This window comes from Streptopelia decaocto (assembly GCF_964273445.1).
Source record: "Streptopelia decaocto genome assembly, chromosome: 5".
In the NCBI taxonomy this organism is placed as follows: domain Eukaryota; kingdom Metazoa; phylum Chordata; class Aves; order Columbiformes; family Columbidae; genus Streptopelia; species Streptopelia decaocto.
This window is the reverse complement of record NC_138659.1, coordinates 69,700,257-69,725,855: the sequence shown is the minus strand read 5'-3', so window position 1 is coordinate 69,725,855 and position 25,599 is coordinate 69,700,257. Positions and strand designations below refer to the sequence as shown.

Sequence of the window (25,599 nt, the reverse complement as noted above, 5' to 3'; positions counted from 1 at the left end):
CCTGTGTAACCTCATCTGGGTGTTCCTGCTCCATGGGGGGATTGCACTGGATGAGCTTTCCAGGTCCCTTCCAACCCATGACACCCTGGGATTCTGTGGTTTGGTGGACGATGTCCCTGGCCATGGCAGGGGGTTGAAACTGGATGATCTTTAAGGTCCCTTCCAACCCAAACCATTCAGTGATTCTATGATTTAATTAATCTTTTTTAAGCAGCATGACGAAGCATGTAAACTTATATATGTCATCTCAGTGCTCTCTTCTTTTTGAGATCAGTATATTTCTGTTGCTCCACTCGTAGTTCATGGCCTTAAAATACTTTTCCAGTTAGCTTCCAGGCTTTAATGATCCAGGTCTGCACTGACAAAATGCAGAGTATTGAGCTATGGTAGAAAAATGTTAATATCAGATAGTGATTTTTTTTTTTTTTTCCTTGGGAGAAAATAGCTCATGTAAATGAGGCAATCATTGCTGAGGAGCTAACTTAAAATGTTTCATTTCTCCAGTACAAATTGCCAAGCCTTTTTAAGAAAATAGAAAATGGTAAGTGCTTTATGGAATTCAGTAGCAAAAATATAATAGCTCTCTGTATGCCTCTTTGAAAAGCTGCGAATCTGGGGTGGTTTTTTTGTAACAGTTGAAAAAGTAAATTGTATATTATTTCTTTAAGAGAATGAGGTTTTATTTAGTTAAAGAAATCAGTTTATTATAACTTAGGCATTTGGAGAAACATTTTAAGAAACATACTCTCTTGGGTTTACAATGGGGAGTGTGTGTTTGGTTTTCACCATTAAATAAAACCTTACCCTTAGAAAAAGAACTATTTAATATTCTTCAATTCTTAATAAATGTTCTTCAGTTCTGTAAAATCCTGTATCATCTTCTATTTGGCAGCCGCACAGCAGCTGTTTGCTCACTGTCTTTTGATTAATTCTCTTACTATTCCAGAGTGTAATATACCTAGTTTGTTTAGAGGAAGGGAATACATTTCATATTTTAAAATCCCTTTTACTGCAGTTACTGCATCTTTGCAGATTTAATTAGGTCTCAGTCCCTTCCAAATCATGTAAGTCAAAGGTCCCGTCTCACTTGTCCCTGAGGCATCATTACAAAAAGTCCCCAGATGGAGTCTAGTTTCTAACTGATAACTTTACCATATAGGGGCTAATTACTTCTGATCTTACACATCGATGAGACTGTATTTTATATCTTTGAGCCACTGAAACTGTAACTGCCAAATTATCCTCTACTGTAATATGAGGGTTATTCCTCCATTAAATGGACTGGCTTCACAAATGACAATGCCTTCCTGCCAGGCTCTTGCATTTTAAACCGTAATTATTTCTGGCACGCGGTTCCATGCGATGAGCCCTTGTTAATCCACGTTACGATCTTGGATAAGCTGCTGGCGCCTGGCTGATTTAAGCCAGGAAAGAGTTGATTTAAGGTTGATTTAAGCCAGGAGCAGGGGAGCCGGGACCCTGAGTCCTGGGGATGTTTGGGCCTGGTCTCCGGGTTCACTTAGCCCTGCCTTGAACTGCTGACTTGTTCTCTTTATGAGCAATTACCTCCATCAGATCTTTAAAATAAATGACTCAACACCTTCTAGATGGGAAAAAAAAATGTATTTGAAAGTCTATAATGCATAAAGGTGTTGGAGGCCTAATCTAGTGCAAGCTGCATCCAGTCAGGCCTCTTAAGCACCAGAGAAGAGAAATGAATACCTAAAAAGCAGCAAATAGCTACAATTGTGCTCTGATTTCTTGGGTATATGTGATAGAGGTCAGTAACATAAAGCTGTTTATTTCTTCATACAAAGCAATGGCTGTTATCGTGACTTGCTGTAGGTGAATGTATTGGAAGCTCCTCATTCAAGGAAATATTGCATTTTATTACAGCATTACTTCATATCCTCTGTGCTTTCTTTCCTGCTTCTTTCTCTGTTCCTTTTGACCCAGCACAAAGGAGCTAACCTTGGGGTTGGCTGCCCAAAAGAGGAGTTTATTACAGAAGTATGAAGTTATGATAAATTGGTTTAGCATATTCCAGACCTTAAACCAGCTCTGCCAATGTGTTACGGTTAACAGGAAGTTTTGGTAGAAAAGCAGTTTTGGAAGGGAAAATTTTGGAGATGGTGCAACTTTCCTTTGGCTATTTTCAATAGCACCTTATTGAATTAGCTATTCCTTTTTGAAAGCAACAGAGAAGTAAAGCTGGCAGTGCTGTCCGGGGGAGAAAAAACCCAAACACAACACCAAAATCAAACAATGAAAAACCAAAGCCCCAACCTTGAAAATCCTTGTACTATCACTATGGCTACTACAGCCAGAAACACTCATTTATACACAAGGTACAGAAACGTTTTGTGCTCGGTTGCAGCACTTTATTTAAGTTTAAATAGGGAAAAAAAAGACAACAAGCCACCACCTAATTGTGGATTAATAAACTTTCCTTAAATGTTGAATGAAGTACATAAATCTGCATTTATATGCCTATTAGCATTAAAATTCTGGCCAAGGTGTTAATCCCAATGTTACTCTAAATCAGCAATACATTTGGAGTAATTAGACAGTCCTAAATCAATATGACATAGATTAGACTGATCTTCCAAAATAATGCTTTCAATCTAGGGTATGAGAAATACTGTTTTCTCTTTTATTTAAAATAACATGAATAACTTGCTGCACTTTTTATTACTTTACTTACATGATAGATGACTTCTGCCTCACTAAGCATCCAAATAGTATACTTATTAATGTATTTTTTTCTTTTAAAAAACGCAATATCCTGAAATTCTGTGTTTTGATCTGTATAGGGGGCCAAAATCTTTAATTTGAATTAACTTAAGAGTAATCGTGGTGTTGTGCCTGCAGCTGCAGGTGTCCCTGCAGTGTGTGTCCATATGTAACATCAGTATGTGCTACAGGTTTGTAATTACCAGAATATATTAAGCAAGGTATGAAAGGGTAGCCTTGAATTTGCTTTTTCCTTTCAGATCAGATCTTAGTCTTTTGAGTGGTTAAAGCAGCACATGAATCTTGTGCTAATCCTCTAAAGTTGGCTTCAATTGGTAGGATTTTAATTTACAGTAAGTACTTCTGTTGTAAAAGTTGGCCTTTTAGTCTCAGCCCTCTTGAATAATGCAGTAGTCTATAGAATCAATACCTGTATATACACATCTGTTTATCGTTCTCATGAACCAAATTGCATGTGTGTATCATAAGAAATAAAACACAGGGTGCTTAAGCTCCAACAAAAGAATAGATGTCTGTGGTTTAAAATAAAACGCTACTGATTGGTGACCCTGTTTGGCTCCTCGTGGTGGGGCAGCCATCGGAGTGCTCTCAACATGCATCTATATGTGCCCCAGCACAGGCCAAACCTCCTTTCCATTTTACCTTTGGACACAGAAGTCACCAAGGTAACATTTTTAAGTGGATATAGGAAAAAAATATCAATTACAAACCAAAAAAGCAAACAGCGCTACAGCCAAAACCACATCCCATCCTAAAAAACGCTGGAATTTAACCAAAGTAACTTCAAGTAATCCAACAAAAACATCTATCTGAGCCTATCGGCCCAAGAAAACTATGACAAAGAGAAGATGCAGTTGTGCTGTGAGAAAGGAGGGAGAGTGTAGAGGCTACTCAGAGAAGTGAAATTGTTATTTCTGGAAGCATAGCTGGTGGAAACTAAGCACCTCACTGTCCTCTCGCTGTTACCTGCAATGGTTTTGTGGCTGGGAATTAAGCCAGGACACCGTCCTAGAACGGCAAAGTGTGGTCCTAGCAGCAGAGTGGCAGATGAGAGTGTTCCTACAGTAATTAATTAGTTACCCGAGGTCACCCCAGGAGTATCAGGGTGGGTGGGGGTTGTATTTTCACAAGGATTCAGAAACCAGGTGGAACGAGATATTGTGTTTTGCAGATACATATATTAACTAAGTCGGTTAATGTGACTGGCAGTGAGTAATCCACTGGCACAGTGTGTGTGCAAATCCGCTATGAGGAGGTCGGGTTAATAATTACAGCCTATTACATAAAATGTCAACTGTTTCCAAGCAGTTTTTCTTTGGCGCTTTCGCTTGGGTTACAGAGGGTGAGGGGGAGAGTTGTGTTGCATCATGAGAGAGTTCAGCTGGGAGCCAGCCCAAAACGGAGAGCAGAGACCCCAAAATACAGTTTGTGCGAGTGCCGTAACAATGTAGACAGGCTGCAGAGTTTTATTTCCAGCTGAAACTTTCCTAAAAGAAAATTCCACCTGAATTTCTCCTTTGCCAAAGCGTCCAGGGTTGCGCTGTCTCTGTGCACAAGGGTGAATCTCCCCCACTCCCAGTGCGAAGTTCATTGCTCTTGGTTTCAGACACATCATCACCTGGTCACGTCCCACATGAGCATCAGTGTCTCCAGTACGGGGCTGTGAGCTCTCAGCGTGCTCCTCGTGAAGCCTGAAAATGCTCAGTAACATCCTACAGGTCATTCTGCAGCTTCTAGCTGGAGGATTTTATGTTAGTTAATGTTAGAGAGAGCATCAATAATGACCAAAGAGGTTTTTGAAAGCACATTCAGCAAAGTCTGCGTCCTGTAACTGGTGGACCTGAAGAGACCTTTGGGATCAATTCTCAGCCCAGAGCATTCAGTGGAAAGACCGAAATTGAGAGGGGCCAGAATCTGGCTGGGGGAGTTGAGCTGGATGAGGAGTGCGGCTGAATTATTTAATGGCTTATGTGCTGGCTCTGGATCAGAGATTGTCACCGAACAGAACAACTGTAGGACAAACAAAGTGGTGCTGGTAATCACCCTTAACAACTTAATTTTGCCTTCAATAGATGGTTACTTCAGCATTTTGTTATACCAGCCTAAGCCATTCAGTTATTACTTCTTGCTGCGTTATCCCAGGTATTCTCTGCAGTAAAATCTGGGTACCTAATGCCGTGTCTATCATAGTACACACATTTAGGAAGGTGACTGCTTCAGTAATGATTTGCTATGTGCCTTTAAACAGGACAGATGTTGTACATGATTATGTCTAAGGTACAGCAATACCGGGATCAAGCAGTTAGAGCATCATTAGGTCGGCCTCCAGCACTTAACTTTTCTTTAAGCCTCTCAATTTCCATAATCTTAGCATGAGATTTCCATATATTTTTTTAGATAATGAAAACAGAAGGATGATATTGAAAATATAGGCTGTGGACTTCTGTAACGAGGCTTAATGAGAAAGAGATCAAGCCCATGATTCAGTACTCTGAGACCTGAGTCTCTCCCTGCTGATCAAACAGGGGGGACCTGGTGAACTTCTCTTTGTGGCAGCCTCTCATTTCTACAAAACCTTTGATTTTTGCAGTAAGGTTATTGAAGATCAGCTATCGACCCTTCTGTTACGTTGGTTCAAACATCCCACAAGCTCAAAAGCCCCAGGTTGGACAGATAGAAGGGTGGGGTATAAATCAAATTCCTTCTGAAAATCAGGCTAAAATTTGGATCCAAATAGAGAGTACAGTGAAATAGGGTTGTGGGAGGGGGGGGTTGTGGCTTCTTATATATTTGTTTCACATGCAGTAAATAATAATTAGGAAAAAGTCAGGATTTCTAAAACACAGGGACAACTTTCCTGCAAGCATGGTTTTGTCGTTCTAACCAGTATATTTATGAGAGAACATGACTGTGTTTGGCCTTAAATCAGTCTTAGTGACCTGATCATTAAATGTATAGACATGTGAAATACTTTATTCACATAAATAGCTCCTAGGGGGCAACTATTGCAAAAATAACTATCCACATATCAAACTGTTTTTCAGATTGATCTTGCATCAAAATGTGGTGGGTTGGGGGTTATGTATATTTTACAAATGCAACACTGTAGGGCAAGGAAGTCTTGCAGCAAGTAAAGGAAAATGCATTTTCTTGTCCATGTGTCACAGCTCTGTTGCTGAATGCAGTAATTTGGGATGTGAGCTTTTAGTTTAGCACAAGAAATGGAATATAGAAACTCTGGTGAGGTTTGGGCTGTTGCTAAGCAGCAGGTTGTTGCTCATTGAGCAGGCGGCCCCGGCTGCCTGGGCTGGCCAGGTTGGGCTGGGTGGGCGCTGGCTGCTCCCAACCCTGCTCCTGCTCATTCAGGTGACACCTGCAGCCAAAAGAGAGCTGGAGAACTCCCAATTTCATTCCCCGCCAACCAGCGTTTTAAAGACGCCAAAAATTAAGGTTCTGAGGGCTTTAACATTTAATCATCGATTCCAAGCTTTTCTGCACCTTCCATTTCTGAGTTTGAAGACGGAGTGATTAAAAAAACAGCCAAACAAATGGGAAAAAAAAAAAAAAAACAATTACCAGTTATCTTTTGTTGAATCTGGTGATTAAATCAAAATCTGCCATGCCCTGTTTCGTGTTCGTATTACTACACTTTTGTTTTAATCTCTACCATGACCTGTTCCTAAACCTGTTCCAATGGAATTTGAAAGAGCTAATTCCGAGATCAAACAAATCACAGCCACATCGTGCATTCATGCTCCGAATAGAGATTTGGGTTTCAATTTCCCTTCAAAAAGCAAATGTAGGTATTATTTCACCAACTGAAAAAGTTTTACATGGTAGAATAATTACCAAGTTCAACTGCATGAAAGGTTAAGATTTAGAGTTGAGGAAAGTCATTGGCAACTGAAATTAGTGGGAGCTGCACAGAAATCTTGAATGATGCAAAATAAAACTTTACTTTGTGATCAAACTAATAACTTAGAAACTTAACTTTTTAGGCTTCATATTTATTTAAATCTTAGCTATTGTGTTTTTATCCTGTTAACACTGTTGTGTTTTTTTTCCTCCTGGTTCTATCCTACCGCATCCCCTATTATCCAGCAGTTTCTGATGTCTGCAGTCACAGCAGTTAATGTGCAAGACTTTCCAGAAAGAAATAATATCCCAAGCATTACACAAAAATGAATGCTTCTATTATACAAAAGTAACATGAAAAGTCTATATTAAATCTGGCATGACTGGGGCTCCTCTGAGTTTAGTTCCGTTGTACAAATTGTTCAGTGTCAAATTTGGCTCATGTGAACATCCTGTTTCTTTGTTTTGGAAACAAAATTGGACTAATATAGCTGTGTGTTGGAATAGCTACTTTGATGTCTTGACAAAAGCATCTGTACCCACAGCACACATCATCTTCTGGAGCCCACACTGTATTAAGAGTACTAAAAGGGGAAAAAAAAAATCAATAAAGCAAATATCATTGTTAAGCAAAAGCATGGTGAAAAATCCCTGCAGCAGGATATATATTGAGTCATAAAATGCATGGATAAGAGCACACAGGTTTTCTCTTGTCCTCGCTACAGTTTCTTGTCTTAAAGTTATGCTCTAACAAAAGCAGATAAACGTAAGAAATATTGGATTGCTGAGGCCAAACAATTACCTCTGCCTCTTATTATGCATAAGCAGCTTTAGGCAAATGTGCACATTTTGTAATTGCTACCAGTTCTGAGTAACACTGCTGGAATTTTTATTTACAAACCCCATTTGTACCGTCAAATTCTGTGCATGTTATGACCTTTACATGAATACACGTTATAGTACTAAAACAACTCTTCATAAATATACTTTTTGGCTGCAGAACTGCTTTTCCTTTGTTTGCTTATGCATAGTATTTTCATGTTTACGGTCACTTAAGAATTTTCTGGCTATCCTAAACATTCGTGTACTTTCAGAAACAGACGTGGTCACCAAATGTCTTTATAATGTGCTGTGAAGGGGACTTTGAGAGTGGTGGACGATCCCTTCCCATAACTCTTTCCCTATGAAATTTTTCTGTTAGTTACATCTTAATTTTGAGAGTACATTAGGTGCTCGGTGGTCAGTAAGACAAATGATGTTACAGTAAGTACTAATGAATCTTTGTGCAAAGATCTGAACAGGAATGGTATTCAGAATGCCACAAAATTAGAGATAAGTGGAATCTGTAAAACTTAGTTATTGGTGTTGCTTGGACTCACCTCCTTTCTTTGTCTCTGTCTGCTGTCTACCTTCTTTTCTGGACAAAATTCTGGCACATGCACTGTTCCTATTTGAATGTTTGACTTTGACAAGAAACCAAAGGTGTCGTCTGCCTTTTGCTGCCCCTTGCCTTGGTGCGGTGACAGAGCACCTCATGCCAGGATTACCTAGAGGGGAGTCCTCATCTCCAAGGAGATTTTGGTTCTTTAGCTGCTCATGCACCATCTCTCACTGCTTTGCAAAATCCTCTTAGGTTAATGTGTCCAAATCATACAGAAGTATCCATCTCCCAGAATCCTGGTGAAATATATAGACAATATTGCAGTGCTTTTAGCAGAGCAAAGAGATGGGTGGAAGCCAGTCCCACCAGTCATCAGAGTGAGAGGAACCATGGAGCTTCAAGACCTGAACTGCTTGGATCATCAACATTGGGGAGCTTGCTGGCTTGCTCTTTGCCTCCAGTTTTTCTTCTCACTGCCACAGGAATAGGAACTTGTGACAGTTGTGGCCTCTCTTACATCTCTACAATGAGACTGCTGAAGAAAAATTATGAAAAGGTATGATTTGGCTACTAAACACTATCGTGCCTTGTGCTCCACTCCAGTTCTCCATGTCTTACGGATATCCTCCCTCTAATACCCTGTCTTTGAGGTCCCCATTCTCTTTCTACAGCATTTTATAGAGATCTCAGACAAGCTCCAGGAAAGAGCTCCAGTGACAGACCATGTTATTTAGACTGAAGAAATCAAACCTGTGTCGGTTAAATCTTCCCGTGTGCTCCCATTTGAGTCCTTGGCCTGAGTTATGTCCACACAGCTGGGCTGGGGCAGGTTTGGCGAGTTTGTTATGGCTTCTAGGGGCTGAGATTTGTCACCATGAGCTTATGCTACCTAGGAAAAAGAAAAAAGGCATAAAACTTGGAGGATGAAGAAAAAGGAGAAAGTGTAGAATCTACTTGGTTTTAACTCTGTGTGTGTGATAGATATGCTGAGGGTGATTCTCACTATATTTTATAAAGTGAAGATAAAGAATAATAACAGTGCATAATGGAAACACAATATTTTTTTTCTCTTATGCATGGGCTTCAAGATATAATTCCTGTGCTCTTTCTAGCCCCCTGATGAGCACCTTGCTCTAATGGCATGGATAATGAGAGATTTATGACTTCTGGCTTTTTGATAGCAGACCAGAACTCATTTGTCCGTTCCGTGGCAGAGCCTGTAATCATCTCTGCAGGCAGCCAGCTACAGCTTCAAGGTGTGCAAGCAGGGAAAGATAATTCAGTTAACAAATCTCATGATGCTACTTGTAATAGAAATAAATCCATCCTGACATCTTAAAAAAATATTGTTCTCTGTTGTTTACATAATGCATCCTGTTCAGACTGAAACAATTTCAGGCTGTTTTCCTTACTCTGATTGGAAAATCTCACCAACAAAGCTGCTGTAAAATACTGTTATCTCTGTACAACCATGTTCAAGTACTTTCTTTTGTGGCAAGGTACTTGTTTGTATTGGTTTGGCTTTTTCCACGACAAGAAAGATTTCAAGAAAAGGGTTGGCAGCTGTTTTCTTCCCCTTTAAATCTCTATTGCTGTTTGACCCCCATTGTGAGTCGGGGCAAGCCACTTATAAGAAGTTCACAAAGATGCTTTAACAGGACTCTCCATGTGTCGTCCTTTCTTGATGGGTGGTTTCTAGCTGTGTTAAAGCCACCAGGATGACAATATGTGCTCCTCAAGCATCTTAGTGAAAACTGCTGTCTCTTTCTGCATGGAGGCAGCTAAAATGTCAAATCCTGCAGAGATGAAAATCAGGGGCCGTGTTATGAGGTTGTAAAAGAGTATAAAATCCCCCTGTGGCTATGGGGCTGCCTTCCTGTGCACTGTCCTCACTGGGACGCTGCCTTTGGACCATTGTCAGTGCAGCACCTCAACTCCTCCTTGGACTTCACGTTGCTTCTGAAGGCTCAGGACGACGTCCTTGAAGGATGGCGAGACTGCCTGTGCCAAGGCTTTCTGGACATGCATCACTCTCTCCGCTAACAAGTAAACACAACACTCGTCAGTAGATTCCCTATAAATCAATTTAACGTCAGCAAGGACTTAGACAAATGCTGAAAATCTCACCTTACATCAGTCTCTACTTTTAGTACCGGGCATGCGAACTTTAGCTTCATTGTTCAGCTTTATTTTAGATGGCAAGACCCTTTGCGATTTTATTATATTCTTTCTTTATGACACATGAAGAAGACCAGAAGACGTAGAATTGGTTCTGGTGTTCATTCCGACTTGGCTTTCATCTTCGATGTATCTGCAGTGTCCGGATAGCTTTTCTGGATGACTCACTTCAGATCTGCAGAAGTGAATTATGATTTCCCAGAGCCCTCGCTCAGAGGGAGCGTGGTGAATCTTTAATGACGACGCTCTTTTCCTCAAGGCTTCCTCGGGTATTTGAATTAAATAAGTCACAAGAAATTTTAAACAAATCTAACGTTATACACAAAGTATAAACAAATTCCTCCAAGTTGGTTTTAATAATATGGTTTATCTGCTGATAACTTACAGTAGGAATAATGCATAGAAGGAGAAAAAGGCTCTAAGAAAGTATTAAGTGAGGCCAAAGATACTATATTAGCTGAGTGCTTACTCTGGTGCCTGGCCCTGCAGCCAAGACGTTGATGTCCTTACGCTCCCAGGCCCCAAGTGGGGAATGTGAGCATTTTTGGGTAACCAACAATGCTGACGTGGGGACTACAGGGACCCTGACTGTCCTCAGAGATCCCTTAGATGGTGGGCTAAGGATCAACAAAAAAAATGATAATTTTGTGGTGAAGTGGAGTGGTTTTCCCCTTTTCATACTGGTGTCTGTGATTTGAGATGCTGGTTTATGGTGTTTTGAGGGATGCTCTGGTGGTTTCTGGAGCCTCCGGAGTCGATTTTGAGGTGGTGCTGGTGGCTCAGCAGGAATGGGAGGTCTGGTCAGTGTGGAGTAAGCAGAGATCAGAAATGTTGACGCACATTTGAAATTTGTCAGCGTGTGAATAGTAAATGACTGAAATATGCAACTTTCATGAGAAAAACTGGACATGAGGGCAGGGCCAGAGGTCTAAAGTCATTCCAGCTCTGCCCGGTGTCACCAAATGTGCACAGCAGTCTGCACATCTAGCAAAGATCTGATACACCGGCAAACTAGCGTTATCTGCGGGCTGGTTTGACATGCGTCTCAAGTTTTGTGCAAAACCTCAGCTGGCTCCAAACTGGGCTGTCCCGTGCATGCCAAATATTCGCGGTACGCTACTTTTCACCAGCACCCTCACCTTTTCCAATCTTTCTGTGCTTTAGCAAGCTGATTTACAAGTACATCTTTTCTGAATCATTATCTGAGCCGGCTGCCAGTTGGCCCGAGGCAACATCCAGGCACTCGAGACTGGGAGAATCGGTTCCAGCTGCATGCCGTAATTAGGAAAACCCTGGTCTATAGCCGGATGTCCAGATGCCTTGCCAAGGAGCGTATCATTTGCTTCGACAAACAGTATTCGTGGGGGGAAAAAGAAGAGTGAAGATGTAATAGGACAAAGTTCATATGCCAGAAACTGCTCCTTTGTTCCTCATCACATCTCCCGTTCGTAGGCTGGAGAGGTGGGTCATGGTGGAATAAAGGTCTGGGGAGTTTAAACAAATACTCAGGATTTCAACTCAGATAGAAATAAGTTTCTCATACTCCCCACAGAGCCTGAAAGTGCTTGAAATGCCGTTTCTTTCATGCTTTCACACAAGGGAAAAACTGAACTTTGCATTTCATTGTGTAACAAGAGTTACAGTGCAATGTGTTTTGTCAGCAATGAGAATTTGTATGAAAGCTGTGTATGCGACATATCTAAGCCTGTGTGCTCCCTGAAGTGTCTTCATTTCAAACACAGATTCAAGCTCCTTATAAAGGTTTTGGGGTTTTCTTTCCTTGTTCTGTTAACATGAATTTCCCAATGTGAAACTTCCAAGAATAGATTTAATAATATAATGAAAAATGCCAGAGCTTTTGCTACCAATGCCATTCAGTCTATCTCAGCAGCTACTTTAAACGACATGCTGAAAGTTTGAGTGTTTTCCAACAATGGAATTCCCGTAGAAATATGAGAATGTCATTGAACAGAATACGGTACAAAATGCAATGCAAAAATTTCATCCTCTTCTTCTTCCCACCTCAGTTCTTCCTATCTCTTCTGCTCCAGAAGGAGAGACTTTATTTAATCAAGCAAGAACTCATCTATTCCAAGGGATCTGTGTGAAATGGGACACATTCTTGCTAATTACAGGAGGTTACTTTGATAAGAATAACCTACATATTTCATGTCATTTACTGTGTGGACTTTGACAACTTGTTCGTGTTTGAACCCGCGGTACTGAGTCTTGTGCTGAAAATACATTCAAATGAAATCCATGGAAGGCCATCTGGCAAAACATGCCTGTGTGGATCTGATTTATCTCCAGCCAGCCTTCTGGATGTCCTTGCGCACTGGTTGACATTCACAAGTCCATGTTCTCCTGTCGTAGCTTTACAGCTCCATAGGAGATAACTGTGGTTTTCTTACTGTAAAGTGTTTGAGGAAAATATTCATGACTCAGGTGAAGTTGTTGTTTTAATTGCAGATATTTTGTATGTCGAACTTCTGGATTATTTTGAGGTCTTGCTTTAATTCAATAATTTCTACTTCATCTTTCTCTATAAGTTATTCCCCACTTATTTGTTTCAAAAATAAATAAAACAGCCTATGTAGCAGCTCTTCCTAGTGAAGGTGTTCGCAGGTGGCTCACCAGAGTACTGATACACTGAAAATAACCTTTCCATCGATCGCCCCCTCCCACTGCTGGTGGGTGGAGGTGGATTTTGTCCTCGTTGCTGTGCACCACAGTGGGGTGAGACGTGGGGTCCAAGGGCGTCTCACCTGGTTCTTGTGCCAGCACTCACCATGATCCAGTGCTAGATCAGCTTCACTGCATTTTCACCCATTGCAACCACACACTATTTCTTTGCCAGAAAACGTATAGTGGGCCCTCTGCTCCAGCTATTTTCTGAATTTTCTTTTTTTCCTGTCCTGTAGCTAACGAGTCCAGCTGTTTTCTCTGTTGCTCAGCACCTCCTTTTGCTCAATGACAAATGCAAACCTCTTTTTTTTCTTTTTTTCATGCTAGCTATTGATATACACAGTGGCGTTGGCACCTTGGAGCTGTGCAAGTTAAGTATTACAATATACCTTAGTATACTTTGTGGAAGTAGAAGGTTCATCAAACACCCTGTTAGTGTTTTGTGATTGCTGCTCCATGGTGGGACTCCAGATCATCTCCTGATGGGGGATAGACCTGGTACCTTCCCCCTCTTCTTCTACTTCTTAGCAGGCTTCATCTCCTTGGGTGCAGCTATGGTGAATATGCTTTAACAAACACTTCTTAAAGTGGACCTGATTTATATATTCCTTTGTTAATATAATTTTACACTTAAACTGAAATTCTGCTCAGTAAAAAATTATCAACTTATGTGACAGGCTGTCTGTGTGAAAGAGAAAAAAAATCTTACTAGTGGTGCGACTTGTTGCTATAAAGCAACAGCCGGTAATGTCAAGAGATTTCAGTCCAAATGGAGAATTTTTGAAAATTAATTCTGGATGCTTGTTACAAAATAGAAAGTAACGTAATTTCTGGCAAAGCTCTTGACAGCAGACATAATGCATCATTGCGATAGCCCAGGCTCCGTGTTGTATGGAAATCAGGTCTGTGTACAAAGCTGCAGACAGGCGAGCGCTCGCAGTAAGAAAAACAGGCAAAATCAGAGAGTGATGTACTGATGTAATAGTTATCGCTGAACAAGAAAAGCTATGATGTCATAGAATTACAAATATGATTTAAATTCACTGTGGTTCTTTAACTGTGAAGGTGACTTAGTGCAAACGAAACCAAGCTCGCAGCATCCAGCACATTGATGTGCCCATTTGTGCTCCCCGGTTCTGCAGACTACACAAAAGTGACGTTTGTTGAAATGCGCGTTTCCCATCTTCCCCAATTCCTGCACAGAAAGCAAAAGTCGAGTTATTCAAGCTTTGTATCATCCCTTAACACATTGTGGGACTGTCCGCAAACACGTCTTTGCAACAGGATCCCAGGGGTGTTTCAAGCGCCTCCCTGGGAAGAGGGAGAAATGGGATCGCTCCGATAACAAGATCCCGAGGCAATCAGATCATTTACAGTAGCTCTTTCCCTCCTGCCTGCGCTCCATTTAAAACCCCATTTTCTAACTCATCTTCTCCAGGACACTGAAAATAACATTATTTTCTCTGTGTTTTTGGGCTTTTTTCCCAGGAATGACCCAAAAGCGCTGGGGCGCTGGTGCTCAGAGGACGTGCACCGGCCTTCGGTGGCAGAGCGCTGCGGAGAGAGAGCCAAGCTCTACCGAGGTAAAATAAACAACTCGTGTTTAGATAGCAGTCAGCAGAATGCATTCAGATCTCAAAAACAATCACCGATTGCTGAGCGGTGTGTTTGGACTTCACTTTGTTTAGCTAGGCTTAGCTTAGGCAGCAGAAAAGCCAAATAAATTGATGGCTAAATGTTGCGATTCAGTGTGCTCTTGGGGAGGGGGAAAAATTGCATGTTTTGTGGGGGAATGAAGGTTGTTTAAAACACCTCAGGAGACTAAATCAAGTGGTATCTCAAATATCAGTACATCCTGTCTCAGATGTTCTCAAGATAAAGCTTGAGGTTTTCAGTTCACCACAATTACTTTGTCTAAGTGCATCTTTTTTTTCACAAGATGCAGTGAAGCTTGAAAGCTCCCAACAAGCATAGGATCAACTGGGCTAACATTAAAGATCCATTTCTTCACCAGAGGTTGGGAGGAGGGAATAATACATGTACTCAAACAGAAAAAGGAAAAGCAAAATTATGAATGCATGTGTTTGAAGCTAATCAGGAGCATTTTTGATATGCCTTTGGACTCTTGCAGGATGTCTCCATCTGTGCAGCCCTTAACAAAATGAATAAATGTCAAAATAACTACTGGAGCATGAGAAATACGTCCGAAATAAAGTATTCTGAGTGCTGTTCTTCTTTGGTGCCCTGTAGAAATCTAAGGGAAGTCGGGAGTTTTGGAAGGCATGCAAAGGGCTTGAATCTATAGGTAGAAGTAAATGCAGTGCAGAGAATATAAGGCAAATGTGGTTACAAACCATGAAAAAAACAAAGAAGGAAGAAAATGCTTTCCCTAGGGCTAAGAAATTATTGAATTGTCAAAACCACAGGCAGCTGGTTTGAAGAGTTGATAAAATCTACTTGGCATTTCACCTCATTAATAAACTCTTGCTCTAACTCTCCCTATTTGGGGTCCCAAATCAGCCTTCCCAAGAGTGGCAGAGAAGCCCATTTCTGTGCAGTTTCCATGCGTGGGGACAGGAGCCCAGGGCCGGTTTGGTGCAGGGTCCCATCTCTGGCACCCCGAGGAGGATGATGTGGCACCTGGGAGGTCACAACTCTGCTGCTCCCATCGTCTTTCTCGAGGAAGAATATAATGTTTTGTGAAATACTTGTCAAGTACTGGCATTTATTATCAGATGATAGATGCCCAGATATGACTGAAATGAATTCATAACAAGCAGGAGCAGTACAGCAAGGAAATGGCACCTAAACCCCGAATGAACTTGGATGAGCTTTCATTATGGAGCTAATCCTGAGGTTCGCATGCCAATTTGGTGGGGTTTTTTTTCTATTAGAATCAGGAGATCTGGGAACACAGGGCAGGAGCAATATAAGCAGCCAATTTGCAGCAGCAATGAGATTAGGCCAGAGGCTTTATTGCATGTGACTTATGTGACCGGCCGTGTGGATAATAATAGCAGGAGATTTTAAACTCAGGTTTAGTCTTTGTTGGACAGCGTTAACATAAAAGCGCCCTGTTTATGACACTGAGTGAAGTAATGGATGGTCTATCAAGATAGATGTTTACTGCCATGGTTGGAAAAATGAATCTGGGCCGTTATCAATCAATCTTGGACATGTGTGGCTTTATATCATTGATAGGTGCCACCAAGTAATGATAAACAAGAGGGAATTAAAATAGTACTCAGATCCCTTATAGGGAATTTTATTGTTTTTGTGGGAGGGATCGTTGAGAAGATTTTCCATGCCTATAACTGGTGAGGTTGTAGAGCAGTCGTGACTCTGGTGCCCACATGATGGCACATGTGGACCTTCGGGCTAATGATCTATGACATATTTAAATGCACTTTAAATTCCACCAAACCATCATGAAGGAGCAGTTAAGAGTCTGAAACTGGCAACTCTTTTTGACACATCCATTTTTTAACTAAACATAGCAGCCACAAATCCCAGCTGCAGCAATGAGTTAAATACTGAAAATGATAGTATAGAATACTTTATTTTTTGCATCAGAATGATAAGGTTTCCATTGAAGTCTGCCAGACAATACAGAGCTTATTTCAAGAGCATGTGTTTTTAAATGACCAAGTTAGGATGACTACAAAGTTAACAAGAGATCTCCAATAAAACTGTCTGGTGTGCCGGAAGGTAGATGAGCAACAGTTACATATATTATGATGGAGTATGTTGGTAACTTGAATCTTTTCATGTGCAGGAATCTCCATCATCACAAAATACAAAATTGATTTCACCGATGGTCATTTCACAGATGATTGATGAGAATAAATCCAAAGAAAATTGCCGTGCTTTGCCTGTGCAGCCCATGATCCCCCAGCCCAGTGCTTACCACGCAAAGCAACCTCTGGCTACCCATGGCTCAGTCAACATTAACAGAGCATTTACAGCGCTTCCCAGCAGGTTAGAAATTCAGACAACTTTAGACAACACCACGTCTCCATTGGACTCTCCCATTGCAGAGGAAAAACAGTCTCAAAACCTGCGGAAAGGGTTTGCATCCATAACTATTACAGCCAAACGTGTTGCTGCAGGATCCAGTGACCCAGCACGAGGAGCTGGGGCTGTGCAGGAACCCAACGCCGTGTCCCCCACCTCGAGTAAAGTCCCCGCTGCCCTCCGTCGCTGTCCTCCACCGGGCTATGCAAACCAAAATGTCTCTCCATCAAAGATTCCTGAATCTTGCTCGCGATTCAGCAAAGAGCAGCCACGAAAGCGAATTTTTGACCCGGAAAACAAGGAGAACGGCGTGGGTCTTCAAAGCAGTGATGGGAGAGAGAAAGTACCTCCTTCATTCATCTCTTGTGTCCACCTTCAGGTTTCTCAGCAGTGTCCAAATACCATCTATTATTTAGACAAGTCGCTCAATGTGTGCATTGACCAACCTCGAATTAAATGCCAAAAAATTCATAGATCAACGCTGTCCTTCAATATAAATTGCAGTTCGTCTAGATTAACAGCAGATGGAGTAGATGGCATAGCTAATGGAGAGCCAATAGAGACGATGCCCAAGACAAAGCTCCTAGGAGAAAACAAGACTCCACTCGGATCAAACTGGAGCACAGACTTAGCAGAAAATAATGTAATTAATAGAGAGACAACAAATAAAGGCTATTTGGGTAGTAAATACCCTTCGCAAAGTATCTTTGTCTCTGAACTTCCAGGATTTGTGGATATACCCGGAGGACCTAATAACGTGGTAACAACAAAGAAAGATGATGATAAGCAATCTGGCAGCTATCACACTACATTTTCTCTCCAGCTTCTTAATCCAAGTGATGAGGCAGGTAAGTAATTCCCATAAATGTCAGTCTGGTGGAGCAGAAGTTCAGGCTGAACAGACCCACCCTAATGATTTGATGTGAGCACGTAACAGGAACCTTTGCTGCTGCAAGGGCACGGTGAGTCAGAGCACAACCCAGACATTTTCAGTTTCAGGTCTACCATGAATATATTTGACATCACATGATAGTGACATTGATACTGACTTTGACATGGTAGTGATGCATGCTGCTCATCCGTTGGAGAAAACTCTACCTGTGTTTTCTGCATTAAACCTTTCTTTTTAACCATTTATAACTGTAAATTTTTATTTTTTTCTCCCAGCAAGATGCAAATGCTTACCCCCTGAAAACAATTAGGTCTTTCTTTGTATAAGGGCTAAATTTCAAAGTGTGAGATTAAGAAGGAGATGACTACACCGAGCTTTGTTCTGTGCTCCCAGCAATTAAAAATTATTGTTTTCAGCATTTATTTAGACGGCTATAGTAATAAGCCCAGGCTTTATAACTGTTGGCTCCAGGTAAATGGTTTGCAAGTCTTCAACACATTTGTTTCAAACCTCTCCAAGCATTTTGCAAACACAACATTTTCTTCACAACGTTACTCTGGGGGAAGGGAAAGGTACCGAGAGGATTGCTTTGTGCCAGGGTGGCATCGCGGCTGCCGCACGGGGCTGGAGCAGCTACGTACAGTGCACTTGAATAACCACAGCTGAGTTTATTGACTCTCCAGGAAAGGAGAGTGGATGGGAGGAATGTCAATGAGTGAGTCTGACTTTTACCAAAAACTTACCCCCTGTGTATCCTGCGACCTTGGGCTACATATAAATGCAATTACCTTGTCCTTATACGGCATTTTTGATCTAAGGGTCAGTATATGAACATAAGCTACTTCCTATGATTCATTTGTACGCTCATCTTGCCAATGTGCAAATGAGTAAAAGGAGAAAGATGAGAAACTGTCTCATGGGCTGGTGCTGTTACTGATGTGCTTGCTTTCCCATGCCCCAAATTGATGGGGCTGCTCTTGCAGCTCTCGAGGTGCGAACAGGGAGGGCCCTGCTTCATTCAGGGGCCCCTGACCTTTCAGATCCCTTTCACCTCAAACCATTCTATGATTTAACCTCAAAGAGCCAGGATTTTCCACCAGTGGTGTCAGTGATTCCAGGGTCAGATCCTTAAATTAAAGCTACAGGGTGAAGCACCCCTCAGGATGGTTGCTGAAGAAAGCCTGAAGTAAAATATTCATTTATGTTTCTAAGCGTAATCCAGGTTGTCTGTTGTTGAAGGGGAAACGGGACAACGAGGAGCAGGAAGGAAATGTAAAGGGGTGAGCGTTGGTGAGGATCTTCCATTGACGGGCACCCACAAATTAAGCGTTTCAGCTTTGGACTTGATTGTATGCCATCCTAATTTCAAATAGCAATGTCCTAAGGGTTCCATAGAAAGTACTAGGCATTCTAGGCTTATTTCAACACCATTTCTGGTGTCTCTCTGTGATATATCACAGCAATAAGGATTAGAATAGTATTGAGTCTTCCCTGGGCTTGGTGTTACAGTAGTGGTCACAAAATCACTTCTACCAGAAGCAATTAGAAAGTGAAATAGGACACTGCTCATGGTTCCACAGTTTTACTGAAGAGCGGAAATAAGTGAGGTAACCAGCTGAGAAACACTGGGGTTTGAACCATGATTTCCACCATTTGTGTACACAAGAATATAGGTGTAAATAAACATGGGAAGTGTTACCTTTTTAACTGCTTCCGCCTTTTGTGTAAGCAATAATGCAGAATGTAAAGAGACCTATGTCTCTTGATCAGACCCTTTGTAATATATAAGGTGTTTATCAGTTTACTACAACTTTCCTGTGTGAAATTTGTACAAACAGCCAGAATAATGCTTCAAAACAACAGTCTTTCTCACCAGGATCCCCAAAGTAATGAGCTCTTGCATAGCCCTCAGCCATCAAATGTGACAAATCATAAGAAGCCCGGTTAAATGCATGAGACATCCGCACTGCTCGTTAAAATGAAAGGCGATTGGTATGATGATAACCTGTGAGAAAATGAAAATAATTCCCTTTAGTTCTGAAAATAGGTGAAGGGAGGTAGAGAAGTGATCTCTTAGTTCCAACACTGTTCTGGTGCAAGTCTGGTACGGTCCTGCAGCCTGGTATGTGTGTTTTAAATATCTGGTTTTAAATGGTTTTTAAATATCTGGTTTTAAATATCTAAAGACTGGTTTTAAATATCTAAAGAAAGCTATAACGGGACACAGTTGCCTTCCTGTTCTTTGCTGTGGCACTTCTGTGTATACAGCTCAAAATTACAAGACCCATTTGGCAAGATGCTGCTTTACGAGCACAGTAAATAACTACCCCATCAGCACGGTCCTTCATACCATCACAGATTGCCAATTCTTCTAGATATTTCTTACCTCCGGTGTTTATGAGCTCAAATCTATTCACATTAAGTTTTGGTCTGCTATATGTTTATGCAATGAAATGTTTGTGAAATGTTTAAAAAGAAGGAAGAGCCCGCAAAGAAGGGGCAGCAAACAACTTTTGCCATGGTGTTAATACTTTACCATAGTTATCTCATGGATCAGGGAACTGCGGAAAGCACTTTGTCCATCACATTTCTGTTGACCCAAAAAGTTTGAGTTTGTATTAGTTTGCAGCTGTAGGCAATACCTTCCTGCCAGCAGAAATACAAGTGGCAATAACATCACCATGGACAAAAAAATAGGAATTACTTTCAAGCCGAGACTTTTTTGTGTGAAATCTCTAAATGCAGTTTCCAGGATGTACAGGCTGCCTTCATTGGATCTGAAGTGGAATAAGCACCCAAATACTTCTCTGCTTTCCAGGTACTGGGGCCAGGTTTGCTGTTTCCTATAGTGCTGGTTGAGTCATGGCCTCTTTGGAGTGTCTTTCTAGTTTTTCTTGTGGTTTCATTAAAATAATGATGACTCTACTTATAGTGTAGCTTATACTATTTCATGTTCGAATCCAAGCATTCAAGACTTGGCTTTACACGGACCTGGATAACCTAATCTGAGGCCTCGCTTTCAGCAGGAGGTCGGTCCAGGTGATCTCCAGAGGTGTGCATTTTCACATTCTGACATATAGGAAAAGGATGTTTTAGTCATATTAACAAAATGTAAATCTTGGGCTATGCTCATGGATGGTAATTATACTTAAAAATCCAAATCTCTCAGACTCAGCGTTCAAAGCCATATCTCATGGTATAGAATCCCAAGGAAGGTACAGCATCCCAAGGATGGTATATGATCTTGTGATTTCACAGCTATGGACTGTATCCTCTACTGATTCTGTTACTTTGGGCGTTTTACTTCTATTATCTGGCAAGAAATGGGCTGCACATGCTAAAAAATCCATGTTACGCATGAAGTCAAACTTGAACTGCGAGAGGACATAGAGCTGTAGGACATAATTGTGTTTATTTTCAATGAGTGGTCAACATTTAAATCCTTGGGGCAGCTGAAGGAACGTGTACCCGTTGATGTGAAATGGCTCACTGAGAGCCACACGACCCCCATTGGAGATATGACCAAGGGTGAGCTCGGGCAGAGCTCCATGAGGTCCTTGTCACAGTCGATGGATGTGCACCACCCTGCCTTTGGTCATGGCTTTTGAAGAGCTGTCAGAACTTGCTAACGCTGCTTTTAACTGAATGCTGCAATTTCCTTTACTGTCTGTAGCTGATGTCTCATAAATACAAGGTAAGTTAAAAATGAAAAGATGAGTCTTGTTTCTGCTGAAGACAGGAATATTTTTAATCTTAATTTCTCACCTATCTTTCATGAAGAATATATTCCACACGAATATCTAGTTTTCCATCTATCTTTTAAAATATATTGCCTGCTAGTGTCTCCATGCTGAATTATTAAAAAGGGGCAAAGAGAAGAAAATGGCACAAGTTTAAATTCATTTTGACCTCTTGATTAAACAAGATCATCACTTTACTGTGAAAGATTATAAATGCCAACATTTAAATTTATCTTTAAGCTTAGATGATAGTAAATGTCTTGATCCCTGAGCTCCTTGACAAACATCAGCTATGTTATAAACTGAGAAAATTTCTGCTAACGCTTTGACTTTTATAACATCTACACTTTTGTTTTCCTTTTGTTGTCATGCCCCAAACTGCAGAGTTAATAAGGAAGAGCAGCTGAGGTGGAGGGAAATGTAAACCCGGTTTAGATGGTGGGTGCTGTGCTGGCTCCCACAGCGACATAAAGACGCGGAGGATGCACGAGGAGGGTGGGGGGCGATGACAAAAGGGCATCTCGTGAATCACGGTCATATGTAAAGTACCCACAAGCAGGGAAATGGGGATTGTGAGGTACGTGTGAGTCAGCCACGGAAGGTGAGTGTGACGCGATGGTGACGGTTGTGACTGCGGGCACTGGGGGCGTCCCCCACGTCCCTTCTCCCGCAGAACTCGGGAATGAAGCGCTCCGGAAGGGGGAGAACACGTTTAAACCGGTGAACGAGACAGATCAGAGAGCTGGTGTTGTAGCTGCTTGCACTTTTTCTCAAAGAGAAGAGCAGGTGACTTGAAAGGATAATTTACTTAATTAAAACAGCCCAAGACAGTGGATGGAGAAAACTGAGATGGGATCTGGCCTTTGGGGGTGTTGAATGGCCCCATATTGCTTATAGGTTTCTGTTTGCTTCTTAAGCAAGAGTTTTATTAACAAGTGCTGAAGCCAGCAGCATGTTTACTAAGGGGTAAATAACTATATTTAGTTTGTTTCAAGAGGGTTTTTTTGGTGTGTGTGCATATATATATATATATACACTTTTATTGTAGTAAAATCAGAACAGTGGGTGCTGTGAGATTTCAATATGCTTCTAGCTGCAAGGCAAAATAATGTTTTTATTTTAAATATGCATTGAAAAGGCCCTGGTATTTGAGATCTTTGTGTATCAAGAAAATATTTGTAGGTTACATTTAAATGAATATATACTCATGGTAATCAGGATGGCCTAACATAGACAATCTTGAGACTGAACTCTATTAATAGTATTTGCTTCCAATTACTAAATAGTATTTGAAATGTTGTTATGAATGAGTGTGACCCATCTGATGTTCTCACCTCATCTTCCGTTTATGGGAAAGTCACCAGATAATAACCCAGAGTACAAGATTAGTGTGGAAATATATATATATATATATATGTATATACATGAACAAGATATAATTAGACGAAAGCTGTTCCTTACAATATGGAATTTATTGTATAGAAACTTGAGTAGCTACAGCTGATGTTAATTAACTCTCCAGCCTGAGAATGTGTAGAGCAGTAGTGATGGTGAAGACAGGAGAAATGTGAAATACGGCACAGAAGATTTTACTTTAGCTTGCACCTGCTGAGCATGAGGAGCCAAATCTTCAGCTGATGTCAACCAATAGACACATCTGCCTTCAGAGGAGTGACACTGATTTATATCAGCCGAGAATCTGGCCGGGGACATTACTGACTTGGCATTATGGGCATAGCAGCTGGTGCCGACTTGTTAAGAACAAAGGACCACATGCCAAAAAGCCCATTAAAAGGAGCTCCTTTGATGTTTCACTTCATCTGGTATAAATTTAAAATGGAGGAGGTTGTCAGTTTTCCTTAGTCTAGACATTTTGTGTCACTGGGTCTGTGTCACACTGCAGTGTGACCTTCATGTACCGCATGAGATGCTGAGAAATTGAGGACGTGGTCCTTGCAGAGGTTGAAAACTCGGTGAGGAACTGGCAGCCCTCGGTTATGAGTGACTCTGGAAGATGCTGCCAGCCTTTGAGACAGACCCCAGGCTGTGTGATAGGAATAGGAGTTGGCTCTCCTTATCTTGAAGGTTTTAAATTCATTTTAAAAGAGGATTCCTCTTCTGAAGGGCCCTTTTACAGTTATGGAGTACCAAGCTCTTGAGCTTTGCTCCGTGTTTCAAATGCCTGCTGCCACTTTCCCCGTCATCTGGTGGGATGAATGAAGGGATGATGATGCTCATCGGATGTAAGAGGAGAAGCAATGGATCGCTTGTTTAGAAAAACTATGGGACTCTGAAGAGCAATGTGGCCTTCTGCCCTGCCATATGGATGCAGAGCTCCTGTTGGAGGTCACAGCAACCGATGTAAGCAAGAGGGAGAGAGGATGCTCAAGGCTGAGTAAGCCAAAGCTGCCCCGAGTCTGGTTTTCAATGGCATTGGCAATGCTATGATGTCACGGCGTCCCTGGCCGTGATTACAGCACGAATTTCCCTATGGAGCTTGTTTTTCTTAATTTCTCTGCAGTTTCAGGCAACAAGCAGACATGGGTGGCTGGGGACGTGGTTGTTTTTTGGTTTCCTGTGGGGTTTTGTGTGTTTGTTTCCCTTGTTTAAGCCCATAAAATAATTTGGCTGGAGCTGAAGGAATTCCCCAGCTTCAGGAATCATGCCTTTCACTGACTAAAGGCTCAGCTTTATACCATGGGGCGTAGCAGTGCACCTGTTGGATAGAAACACCATCATTTTGCTACAATACAGAAAGATTTCTGTCCTGTTAACAATATTATGGACAGCATTTCTGTGAGTGAAACTGATAAACTAGAATTATTTCCCTGAAGATGATGATATTGTCTGCTGAAGACCCGAATTAAAGTTAGGCTCTCCTTGTTTTGTCATGTCAAAGTGAAGGGTCTGATGTTTTTCCACTGATTTCCATCTTGTTCAGGGTGGACATTTCTATCTCGAGCTGTCAGACTTGGCAAAAACATGAGACAATTTGAAGTGAGAGACTCTGGAGGGGGCAAGTCCCTCATTAGCACTCAGGGCAAGCAGTGGAGGACTGAATACTGGAACCATTAAAACAGTGATTAAGAGATGGGCTATGTGGATTCAGTGACTGCATTATGCCACTGGAGCAAAGAGCCTCATTTTCTCCTAATTCACACTTGGTTTAAACTCGGAGCAACTTTTCTGCCATCTGTGAAATGAGTACTTGGCTCAGGCTGCTGCGGTAAATTATCAGAAAGAGCTGAACAACCAAGGTGTCTTTGACATGATGAAAATACCAAGTGGTCGATACATTTCTTACCCTGTAAATCACCATTTAAATGTTCTGAATCATCCTGAATTTTTTTTTTTAAAGTCACACTGCATCAGATTACTCCTTGAATTTCTACAATAGGTCCTGATAGCTTCCAGCATGACATCCTTGAAATGCAAACACGGATGAGGTTTTGTTACCTGGGTTTTCAAGAGAATGTCTCGAAGTACAGCAGCAAATTTCAAAGTATTTTCAATAATTGTTGCCACGCTTCTTAATCATATGAACAGAGATCCTCTCGGTTTAAGGTTCCATTGCTTGGGAATGTTGGGTTTGTTAATGACACAGCTTGGGTATAGCATGGCCAAAGAGAAAAACGCTGATTTGAGGCATGAGTTTAGAATCTAAGACTGATTATCTTTAATGAGAAAATAATTACCAGGTGCTTGACCAGTCTCCAAATTATGAAAGGTTTAACAAGAAGGGAATATTTTTCCTTTTATCTTCTCCCAGCACACAGGAAGCAAAGGGGAAAAAATGTTAGCAAAACATACTAACATTATTCTCGACCAGCTGGGTATTTAGAATTCACTGCTCTAAGCAGTAGAATCAAATCATGCAGGTGATTTGTTTCCTGACCGCTAAAATGTTAATATTCTGCAGCAATAATGCGCTCTTATGATTCAGAGTGTAAGACCATCTCCTGCAGGTGCCAGGCAGGAACGTTCCCTTTTCACTAGTACAGTCATTGCAAATTAAACCCTTGTTCCCCCTCCGGTGCGTCACGTCCTGTCCTGAGCAGCTCATTGCTCCCCGAAACAAGTGACGTTCCCTTATTTAACAT

At 41.4% G+C, this 25,599-nt stretch overlaps 1 protein-coding gene across 1 annotated transcript in view; it reads left to right on the top strand.

The window, feature by feature from the left end:
• The first annotated feature begins 14,336 nt into the window (after window positions 1-14,336).
• The window catches only part of LOC309440189 ((E2-independent) E3 ubiquitin-conjugating enzyme FATS), a 35,310-nt gene continuing 24,047 nt past the window's right edge, over window positions 14,337-25,599 (top strand). Inside the window, exons 1-2 of the mRNA XM_082053610.1 lie at window positions 14,337-14,436; window positions 16,629-17,715. Of these exons, the coding sequence (XP_081909736.1) occupies window positions 14,344-14,436; window positions 16,629-17,715 (1,180 nt within the window). The 5' untranslated portion in view covers window positions 14,337-14,343. The remainder of the gene's footprint in view (window positions 14,437-16,628; window positions 17,716-25,599) is intronic.